Source organism: Arctopsyche grandis, chromosome 8 (assembly GCF_051622035.1).
Source record: "Arctopsyche grandis isolate Sample6627 chromosome 8, ASM5162203v2, whole genome shotgun sequence".
Lineage (NCBI taxonomy): Eukaryota > Metazoa > Arthropoda > Insecta > Trichoptera > Hydropsychidae > Arctopsyche > Arctopsyche grandis.
In genome coordinates this window covers 14,804,083-14,815,957 of record NC_135362.1, presented here as the reverse complement: position 1 = coordinate 14,815,957, position 11,875 = coordinate 14,804,083, and the positions used below count along the sequence as shown (strand labels likewise).

The 11,875-nt window shown below is 31.1% G+C and overlaps 1 protein-coding gene and 1 non-coding gene across 2 annotated transcripts; both read left to right on the top strand.

Moving 5' to 3' along the window:
* Positions 1–1,572: 1,572 nt before the first annotated feature.
* LOC143915077 (uncharacterized) lies at positions 1,573–8,659 on the top strand. Its single transcript, XM_077435505.1, has 17 exons — positions 1,573–1,657; positions 2,421–2,475; positions 2,623–2,792; positions 2,897–3,057; positions 3,853–4,256; positions 4,325–4,548; positions 4,638–4,740; positions 4,816–4,943; positions 5,026–5,316; positions 5,391–5,675; positions 5,756–6,252; positions 6,337–6,520; positions 6,630–6,825; positions 7,079–7,845; positions 7,932–8,124; positions 8,200–8,313; positions 8,397–8,659. Exons 2-17 carry the CDS (start codon positions 2,433–2,435, stop codon positions 8,462–8,464), a joined length of 3,828 nt encoding a protein of 1,275 aa, XP_077291631.1. The 5' UTR covers positions 1,573–1,657; positions 2,421–2,432; the 3' UTR covers positions 8,465–8,659.
* Positions 8,660–10,382: 1,723 nt separating this feature from the next.
* On the top strand, positions 10,383–10,474 carry TRNAI-UAU (transfer RNA isoleucine (anticodon UAU)). Its single transcript is given in 2 exon segments — positions 10,383–10,420; positions 10,439–10,474. It is a non-coding gene; the product is annotated as a tRNA-Ile (tRNA).
* Positions 10,475–11,875: the final 1,401 nt, after the last annotated feature.

The following is an 11,875-nucleotide window of genomic DNA, read 5'->3' as shown; positions in this document are numbered from 1 at the left end:
GGAACAGCGCAGCACCCGCTCGTCCGTATTATCATTCTCCAATTTAGTTGAATGTATTTAGCCTATTTATAAGTTACTAAGGTAAAATCATTTATTTCAGTGAGTCATTAATTTGAGTACTTAACTCACTTTTTCCGAACATTGGATGAAGAAGTCTTTTCAAGAGCATTGATTGTATTTTAACCTAGTCCGTCTCGGTTACCAAGGTAGAGAAAACTTTTTCCATATCAAAATTGAATGGTTAAGCAATAATTTCCAGATGAATCCCCGTGGCAAAAATTAATATAAATAATGTTTAAAGGAATCTAAATTAAATTTTTTTCTTGAGATTGAGAATTACTTAATCAAAATATTAATTATTGTGTACCTTTAATTTTTTTCATAATTATTACAAATTCACTATGGAGCACATGCATAGATTCAACCAGTCTCCGTGACGAGCCGGAATGTGAAATTACCGAAAACGCAAATATCGGAAGGCAAAGATCGAAAATCGAAAGATCAAAAAAAAAGGGTGCATGGTAAACGGTACATACTCACTTAATTTGCGCGAGCAGGATACAACAGGAACAGGCGCGCGCACATTAATACGGGAGGAAAAGCCTGTTCCTGTTGTATCCTGCTCGCGCAAATTAAGTGAGTGTGTACCGTTTACCATGCACCCTTTTTTTTTGATCTTTCGATTTTCGATCTTTGCCTTCCGATATTTGCGTTTTCGGTAATTTCACATTCCGGCCCGTGAGGTAGACCCACATTCAACCTACATATTTTTGATCTTGATTTTATATGTATTATGTATGTATAATAATATCATGGTGTACAGTGGTTCTCATATCCATTTCTTTTACATTTATCCAAAATGTTTATTTTATTTTTTTTGCAAAAGCGCCAAATATTCATCGCACATATGTACAAGTATGGTCCTGCTCATGAGTATGCGTTATTTTTATCAGGTTTCATTTTGTATAGTTCTCGGATGAACTTGTATACATCCTGATTTTATAATGACGTTGACCTTCAAGTTAAAAAGTATAAAAAATTTGTATTCGGTTTTCTAAGCGGTAGCAAAATTGGAAAATGATTGCATACAGATGTACTTATGTACATACATACCTGCAAGCGCACGATTTTTTATTTTTACTGTTCAACCGGTTTATATGAATATATGGGCTTTACGTCCATATATACCTATGTATATAGATTCATATTATAATGTTAGATATATATTTTGTCTCGTCTTGCAAACTCATTGCTCAAATCAACCGAAAACAATAATCAATCTTAATTAAATATTGTATTACAGTACGAAAACAATCAGAAATATTTTAAATGTATACATTTATTTGAATATATTTTTATATGTATAAATGTTGCTAAATTTATTTAAATTTTCTTTTCGTTTGGAAGGCAAATGCTGACTAATTATTTAATTAATAATATATTATATTATAATAACCCGTATCAAAAGCTTTGATCAGATTAGATTGTCGGTTTTGTACAATTTGTGTGTGGAAGAGTTTGAATTGGAATCGCAAATATAACGAGTATACAAAATCGTTTTACTTCAGTCACTGACGAACATTCGCGTCGTCTATACACAGTTACAAACAGTTCTGTGGATGCAATTGAAAAAACTCGTTATTGGGATTGCTCATATGTAACTTGTATTTCTACTTGGTTTTTAAACATAAATTCATAATTATATTTAACCGCAAAAAAGCAAACATAATGTACAAATATAAAAATTATTAATATTTGTGGAAGTATAAAAATTTGTTCATTTTAAATAATTATGCTTCAAAAAAATTTATATTCAATATTATTAATTATAGATATATCTAAAAATTTAAATAATTCTCTGAATATATTATTTTTAAATCATGTACAAATACATTCATGCTTATGCAATATTGAAAGAAACAACTTGAGACACGAACAAAACGTGTTTTCTTTACAAGAATAACTTGGCCTCACGTAGTTATCCACGCAATTAACTATATTTATTTATTGAAATTGAATTTTATATTTTTTAATGTAATATCATGACCTTTCGGTAATGATGTAAATTTATGATGAAATATTAAATTTTATTTAAATACATATGTATAGTGTCAACTGTTTTAAACTACTTTTTTAGTAAGAGAATCCCAAAAGATAATCAATTAGTAATTTAATAAGAAATTTCACCTGAAAAAATTTAAAAAACAAACTTGCTCAATTCGTTTTTGTTTTCCTTTTTTTGTTATAACATATGTATATGTAAATAGCTTTTTTCTCTTTATCGTACATAGTTTTTCTTTCTTTATCATACTTACTTTTTAATATTTTATTTTGGCTTCTTTCTGTAGTTATAATTATCATTATTTGAAATTTTTAATGTAAAATAAAATGGCATTATTAATTATTATTTTTGTATATAGAATTGCATCAAGATGTCTACTGTCAAGTTTACTGTAAATGGAAAAGAGCATAAAAGTAAGTTTAGTTTAATTTTATATATCTTGAAATACTATTTAAAAACTCCAAGTTTTCGAATTGAAATACTATTATATCTTAAATGTTTAAGATTTTGCTCGACATTTATATATATTATTAATAAATATTTTCTCATATACATAACAGTAGGCAGCAGCATAGAAGCTGATACGTCTCTAAATAGCTACCTCAGGAATTATGTTAATTTACGAGGAACAAAAGCTATGTGTCATGAGGGCGGATGTGGAGTATGTATCGTTGCTGCATCGGTACCTCATCCAGTTACTAAGAAACGGCAAATTCTAGCTGTTAACTCGGTAAAAATCTAAAATAATGTCATTAAAAATTCATTTTAATAAGTGAGGTGAGTCATAATAACTATTTTTTTCCGAATCAATTTATGTAACGTTGAAATTTTCAGTGTCTCGTATCAATACTATCTTGTCATGGATGGGAAATTACTACCGTCGAAGGAATTGGCGATAGGAGCAAAGGTTATCATGCTATTCAATCTCGACTCGCGTCTTTCAATGGAACACAGTGTGGATATTGTAGTCCTGGTTGGGTCATGAATATGTTCAGGTAATATTATGATGCAAGTCGTAAATGTTTTTTGATTTTTAGTTGCTTTTTATTATTACGAAATTATGTTCACAATACATCTTATATCTATTTTAATAGCTACTGATCTACTGATCATTTTCTATTTTACAATTTAATTTAATTTGGTTAGTAATCATAGTATTATATTATTCTTATGTTAATCTACAGCATAATAGGAAAAAGAGCTCAAAAACCTATTTACAATCCTTATAAATGCTCATAATACATCTAATACATAATATTAATTAAAGCCTCTCTAAAGTCGATGACCTAAAGCATATTGTGTTTAGGTGATCTGTGTTTATACCTGAAGGGTATAGACATTTTGTTGTAATCACCGAGACTCTTCACAAGTGTGTTATTATGGTTATTAGTGATTCTGTCATAGAATCTACTGGTTAGTTTGTTAGTAATGTCTGTAACAAACGGAATATTATATATGGCATGCAGTTTTTTCAAGTTAGTATATATGGGTGTATTATAAATTATTTTTAGGGATTTATTTTGTATTACTTGGAGCTTGGAAAGGTTAGTATTCGAGGCGTTATTCCATACAGGTGAAGCATAGGTTAATAATGGTAATATGAGCGCGCGATATAATTTTATTTTATTTTAAGTTGATATAGAACTATGGCGATTAAATATTGGATATATTGAGGATATACCCCGCATCGCCTTGCATTTCGCTCCCTCAATGTGAGGTGCCCTGTGGTAAATGTAATATTTCTTTTAATGTTCATATTTTATAAAAAAAATATATTATAATACTTGCAGTTTGATGGAAGAAAACAAGAATGGTTTGACAATGAAAGAAGTTGAAAATTCGTTCGCTGGAAACATATGCCGATGCACTGGCTATAGACCTATATTGGATGCTTTTAAGTCATTTTCAAAAGACGCTGATCCATCATTGTTGCAAAAAGTAATGGATATCGAAGACGTTGCAAATTTAAAGATGTGTGCCAAAACTGGTACAATTTGTACACAAACTTGTGACGATTACACATCTGATGGTTTTTGTTTAATAAATATGGATAGACCTTTGGGAGAAAATTTGTTGCAACTCAAAACCGACGATAGTAAATGGTACAAGGTATACAAAATAAAAGACATATTTGATGTGTTTACCAAGGAAGGAACAGATTCATATATGTTAGTAGCGGGCAATACTGCTCAAGGTATGAATTAAATTAAATTTTATATGGATATTCTAATCATTGTCTAATTAATGTTATTATTGATTTAGGAGTGTATCATATGAATACTTTACCGAAAGTCATGATCGACATAACCTCGGTGGCTGAATTAAGAAAGCATGAGATGGATGCCAGTTTGACACTGGGGGGAAATATGACTTTGAACGAAATAATGCAAGTTTTTCAAGAAGCTGCAAAAGCTAATGAGTATTTTCAGTATTTGCTTCAAATGTATCACCACATGGATTTGATCGCCCACATTCCTGTTAGAAATGTAAGTAAATTTGAACTTATTTTTTATGCATATCGATATGTACATATGTACATATGTACTCACTGCATATTTTTTAATACGTGTTTTAGATTGGTACATTAGCAGGAAATCTATCAATCAAACATCAACACAATGAATTTCAATCTGATATGTTTTTACTTCTTGAAACTGTTGGAGCTACTCTAACTATACGTAATGATATTTTGTTTAATATACATATTAAATTTGTTTTCATTGCATTTTTAATGTAATAATTAAAAATTTTAGTTGAAAGTGCTGATAAAAAAGTAAGCGCTACACTTCCTGAATATTTAAAAATGGATATGAAAGGAAAGGTTATTCATAGTGTACACCTTCCTCCACTGTCATTTGATTACGTCTTCCAAACCTATAAAGTAACCCATTTCTTCTTGTTTCTACTATTGTACATAAAGTGTCATCATTTTATAATATCGTTTTAAATAATTTATTGAATAGATCATGCCCAGAGCTCAAAATGCTCACGCCCATGTGAATGCTGGTTTTTTATTCAAGTTCGAAATGGATAAAGCCACAGTTCAAAAGGCCACTATTGTATACGGATCCATCAATCCAGAATTCATTCACGCCAGCGCTACTGAAAAATTCCTGATAAACAAAAATCTGTTTAATAAAGGTGTTCTTAAACTGGCAATGCAAAGTTTAGCTGATGAAATATTTCCAGATATAAATCCACCCGAGCCTTCTCCGGAATATAGGAAAAAGCTAGCTATTGGTCTTTTTTACAAGGTTCTATTATAATAAATTGCTTACCAAATGACTACTATTGAATTGAAACTATATAAATTTGTTCAAATTTTCAGTGTATTCTTCATATCAGCCCAACAAATATTGTCAATCCACATTACAAAACCGGTGGAGATGAATTCGACAGGTCAGTTTCTCATGGAAAACAAGATTTTGATACTAACAAAGAAGTCTGGCCTTTAAATCAACCAGTAAATAAACTCGAAGCTCTGGTTCAATGTTCGGGGGAAGCCACATATATGAATGACTTATCAACAATTCCTGAAGAACTATATGCAGCTTTTGTGTTATCCACCGTGTACAATGCTACGATTGATAAAATTGATAAAGAGTCAGCTTTGGTGTGCAAATAAATATTAATTCAAAGCTGAAAATACTCACATTCAGAATACATTTATATTTTGTCTCTTTTTTTTTTTAGTCTCAAAAAGGTGTTGTTGCAATTTTTACTGCAGAAGATATACCAGGAACGAACAACTTTACACCCAGTGCTGTTGGTTTACCAGAAAATGAGGAAGTGTTATGTAGTGGAAAAATATTATTTCATGGCCAACCAGTTGCTGTAATTGTCGCTGAAACTGAAAGATTAGCCAAGCTTGCTGCTGAAAAAGTCAAAGTCACATATAAAAACATCAGCTCAACTCCACCAATTTTAACTATCAGGGATGCAATAAAATCACCGAGTGCAAAAGATAGAATTGTTCCCAATGCATCTGTTAAAAATAAAACTGAAGGAAAAGATATCAAAAAGGTTATTAAAGGATCTTTCGATATATTCGGTCAGTATCACTATACGATGGAAACTCAAACTTGCGTCTGCGTTCCTATAGAAGATGGTATGGATGTATATCCAGCTACACAATGGATGGATTTAGCTCACATTGCAATCTCTCAAGCTTTGAAAATCCCTGAAAATAAGTATGTTCTTTTAAATTTTATATTGATTTCATAAAATATCAATACTTAATCATTTTATTATAAAATTTGTTGCTTTATTTTTAGAATCAATATAAAAGTAAGGCGCTTGGGTGGAGGATACGGTGGAAAAATATCAAGGAGTGGGCAAATTATTGTATCGTGTGCTTTAGCAGCTCACAAGTTAAATAAACCTGTGAGATTCGTATTGCCCTTTGAAACAAATATGACAGCTGTTGGCAAAAGATTACCTTGTTCCAATGATTATGAGGTATTGAAAAATGCACTACATAACTATTTCATTTTCAAAGATTAATTAAATTTAAAGTTAAATTCAATTTATAAAATTGTTTTAAAAGTAATGATGTCACAAATTTCAGGTTGGAGTAAACGACAAAGGGAAAATTCAGTATTTGAAAAATACATATTATGAAGATGACGGTTGTTCACATAATGAGAACATAGCAAATATTACCATGAAACCATTTTTCAACTGCTATGATAACTCCACTTGGTCAGTTCAAGCTAATAGTGTTTTAACCGATACCCCTTCTAACACATGGTGTAGGGCACCAGGTACAATCAATATATTTCATAGTTATAATTTCTATATATGTAACTCTGTAAACTTTATTATATAATATAATTAAAAAATTACGATTTTAAAGATTATTATTGAGGTTAAAGTTTACTCTGTGCACCTGTAATAATTTTATATCTTTTTTTTAGTCTATTATTAATTTTAAGATAGGTTTTTGGATTGTACAATTTATTATTATTGCATTGAGCATTTGTAGTAAATATAAACACTTTAAATACAATTTTGTAGCAACTACGGAAGGCATTGCTATGATTGAAAACATAATGGAGCACATTGCAACAGAAGTTGAAATGGATCCAATCGAGGTCAAATTAATAAACATGACTCAAGAAAACAATCCTTTACCCGAATTGATAACTGAATTTAAGAAAACTACTGATTATGATAAACGTGCTGAAAGTGTAAAGCAATTTAATCAGTCGAATCGTTGGCGTAAGCGTGGAATCAATTTGACCCCTATGCAGTACCCATTGGAATATTTCGGAAACTTTGCATCATTAATATCGATTTACCATGGAGACGGTACAGTAGCTGTTTCTCATGCCGGAATAGAAATGGGACAAGGTATAAACACTAAAGTTGCTCAAGTATGCGCTCACATACTAGGAATATCATTAGACATGGTGACGGTGAAACCAAGCAACAACTTGGCTACTCCGAATGCAATTGTATCAGGAGGAAGTATCTCAAGCGAAACATGTAGTTTTGCAACTGTTAAAGCGTGTGAAATGCTGCTGAAAAGATTGGAACCAATAAAAAGTACTATGAAAGATGCCACATGGCCGGAATTGATACAAAAAGCCTACTTTTCCGGAGTCGACTTATGCGCACATTATATGTTTACCATTTTGGATGGTGTTAAACCGTATGAAATCTATGGATTGTCTGTTGTCGAAGTGGAAGTTGACATGCTCACAGGAAATCATCAAATTTTGAGAGTCGATATTTTAGAAGACACTGGAGAAAGTCTCAGTCCTCAAGTAGATATTGGACAGGTTTATAAATTCAACAATATGCATTTTTACTATGACAGTAGATGTTTAAAATATAATAAGTTTAATTTTTTGAAATATATTTACAGGTGGAAGGATCTTACATAATGGGTTTAGGCTATTGGACTTCTGAACACTTGGTTTATGATCAAAAAACAGGGGAACTTCTGACAAATCGTACTTGGACTTACAAGCCACCAGGAGTCAAAGATATTCCTATTAATTTTAACGTACAATTTCAACGCAACGCACCAAATCCAGCTGGAGTATTGCGTTCCAAAGGTATAAAAATATACAATGAAAATTATGTAAATACTTACATAAGTACATGGAAATAAATAAATAAAAATTTTTTAGCAACTGGTGAGCCTCCATTTTGTATGTCCGTTGGAATCATTTTTGCAATCAGACAAGCAATAACGTCAGCTAGAGCCGATAATGGTTTACCTGCCAATGAATGGTATACAATAAGTAAGTTATACATATAATGTATTTTCAATAAATATCAAATTTTTGATGAATATTTTTTAAGACATAATATTTTTTTTTTGCAGATGCTCCACTAACAACTGAAAATATTATTCACGCTGCTAATAACGATATTGACGAATTCAATTATTGAGTATTTAATTTTATATTGTACTAACAAATAACGCAGAGCGAAACCTGCATATATAAGTTTTTTTTTAATTGTTTTATTGTATTGTATATGTATAAAATACAAAAAGTACTTTATGTTTTATATACATAGTGGTGTTAAGATTGCACAATAAATTTGATTTTCTATAGTTATCTAAATAAATATTTTATTGAAACTAAAGACATATTTAATCATTCTTATGATCACATATGAACTTTAATCCCATATCTAGAGCATCTATTGAAACAATTCACAGGTTCGAATTTGGCCATCAACAAAATAAAACAAAAATTTAAAATAACTGTTTTGTTATTTTTAATTGCATAAACTATTTTATACAAAATGTTACTAAAAAGGTAACTATTACTTTTCGATTAATTTATTTAAAAAGTCAAAATTAATTCAGCAAACAGGAGACAGGTGTAGGTTCATTTTATTGAATACGAGAGTTTAAGAAGCTGTACATTTTAAAAATATTTCAGTTTCGTAAGACTGAATGAGGACAGGATTATGAGTCATAATCCTGTCAAGTCAGGCTTAAATTTTAAGCTTATGATCCTGCTTAAATAGGGCTGCCAGGTGTCCCGGTATTCTGGGTTTGTCCTGGTTTCAAGCTTTTCGTCCTGGGGTCCCAAAGTGAGCCAAATGAGTCGGTTTTCGATAGCTGCTTATAGACCTTTCATTTTTCAGAAATAACGACCCCCCGCAGTTATGAAACTGCAAAAAAATGCACGAATCTCAATCTCACCGTAGATCCACATCCATGGTTAAAAAAGCAAGAATACCGAGATTGAGAAAATCTTTTTTTTTTTCAATCTTCTTTGGCAATATGTAATTAATTTAATTTAATATTAAAATAACTATCATTCTTGTAATATCTGTACCTGGGGGGGGGGGGGAATATAATTAAAATGTCCCGGTTTGGATATCAATAAATCTGGCAGCTCAATGCTTAAAGCAATGACTATACACGGAGGGAGTGGGGGGGGGGGGTCAAGTTTAGCAACTATTTTTACTTCAAATTATTCCTCTAGCACAGTGGTTCTTAGCCTGGGTTCGGTGAGTCAATCTCAGGGGTTCGGCGGAAATTCAGCAGAGCCAGGTACAACAGCAACTCTTCAGAACAACAACGCTCTCAACGTTTTGGTGTCAACAAGTGGTAACGTACCCTGTTATTGCTAAGAAAGCTCTGGAGATTTTCATACCGTTTGTTACAACAATCCTTTTCGAGGATGCTGGACATAAAAACGAAGAAAAGAAATAGACTTTGTTGCGAAAATAACATGAGTGGTACTTGCCAAGGTAAAGCCGCGCATTTCTGAACTGATCCCTGAAAGGCAACAGCAGAAGTCACACTGATTTGCAGTAAATTTTCATTATGTTTTTGTTTTTGTGTGAAAATCATGTTTTAATGGTTTTGTTCTTTGAACACAGTGAAGTTGATGCACGGTTCATTTTGTGCACCAGTAAAATATATACTTATGTTTTGAATTTGAAAAAAATCATATTTTATTTATCCAATTAAGAAGGGTTCGGTGAATGCGCATATGAAACTGGTGGGGTTCAGTACCTCCAAAAAGGTTAAGAGCCACTGCTCTAGCACAACATTTTATTTGTGCAATTGGTTTTTTACGATACATTATGTGATAGAAGTTTCTATTCAAAAAAATGCCTGGCTTTCAGTTAAAAGCGAAGCGACTAAATATTAAAATTTTAAAAAATAGTTGATAAAATATGGTTATAAATTTTATCACAGCGACATAATATTTATATGTAACTACGACACGCACCTTTGGGAAACATTGGTCGACCACTAACGTTGATAAGACATGGCACCTAGCGTTCAAGGGCCCTGTTATATTATGTATGGGTATTCCAGTGGCGTACTACAGCATATACAGCTCCAGTGGCGCAATCGGTTAGCGCACGGTACTTATAAGTCAGAACATGTGAGCGATGCCGGGGTTGTGAGTTCGAGCCTCACCTGGAGCATTAATTTTTGAAATTTAGAAAAAACTACTTGATTTATTCCATTGCGAAATATCAATGTTTGCAGTCAAAAGTAAGACTATTTCTGTTTAAAATAGAAAATAACAAATTCAACGTATCTATGTATGTAGGTTCATATATTATATAATCTTAAATTTTAATTATTTTTTTTACAGGGCTGTGAACTGTAGGGATCCCAAATATTCGTCGACTTCATCTATTCGAATATCGAATAGTAAATCAAGAGCTATTCGAATATTGGAATATATTTTGAAAATTGAAAATTAAAAATAAATTTACAAAATATAATACGGAAAAATATTAATTTAATTTCAGAAATAATAATGCGTTGAATTTTTCATTGTCAAGTATTTTTTTAATTTTTGTTTTCGTCCACCCTGCAGTCGAAAATACTCGTTCACACGCTTTGATGTCGGCTTTATTGTGAATTTGGAATAATTCCTGTAATTAGGTAAATTAGTAATATTATTACCGTCTTATTACGTCTTTCGTTCATTCTGTTTTCTAAAATTTGTGAAATCTTTTTGGTTGTATGAGACCCTATTTCTTCTAACTTCTTAAATAAAAATTTATAAACTCCTTCTGCTGGTATTGAAGATGCACTATTTTTGCTTAATTCTTTGATTGCGGTTTCAACGGGAGTAAGAACATCAATCAAAATTTTCAAAATATCAATTTCATTCTTGGAAACGGTATTGAAATTATGTATATTCTTTTAGTGCTAGTTTACACTTTTGTAAACTAGAATGAATCGTCTTATTATAGTTGCCATTGAATTCTACCTCGTTTTTACATCCAATAATAATTTGAATTTTTTATTTTCTTTTTTCATTACGATCTCTTGTAAAAATGTATATTTCGCCGGTGACTTCTTAAATATTTGTATAATTTTTCTGATGTTTCCTAAAATTTCGTAGAGATTATTATCAATCGAAAAGTGATTTTCTTTAAACATTTCCGATTTTAATGAATAAAAATCCGCTTCTTCACATGTAGACATTTCATTTCATCTTCTTCATTATCTTAATTTTCATCACAATTATCCCCATTATATATTTCATTTTCTTCATAATCGTCGGCTTCTTTGTCATCACTCTTTTCATGTTGATTTAGTTTATAAAAAAATATATACCCGAATAATATTCGAATAGTTGATTAAATATTCGAATAGCGATTGGCTGAAAAATCATACGAATAATTAGAAATACTCGAATATTCGATTGGGATCCCTATTGTGAAGTTAAGAGTCAGAGCAGTAGAGTTAGTCGTAAAAATCAAACGACACACAAATCGTTTTTTTCTTTATTAAATCACATTTAAATACCTTTGACTAATTAATAATGAGAGTGCATATTGTATAACGAATATGTAGAGTTTCATAAG

Excerpts from the sequence above, each read along its gene's own strand:
- LOC143915077 (XM_077435505.1), top strand. The coding sequence starts at position 2,433 with ATGTCTACTGTCAAGTTTACTGTAAATGGAAAAGAGCATAAAA. Across the intron at positions 3,058-3,852 it reads TGGGTCATGAATATGTTCAG|TTTGATGGAAGAAAACAAGA; the intron begins GTAATATTATGA and ends TAATACTTGCAG. Across the intron at positions 6,826-7,078 it reads CACATGGTGTAGGGCACCAG|CAACTACGGAAGGCATTGCT; the intron begins GTACAATCAATA and ends ACAATTTTGTAG.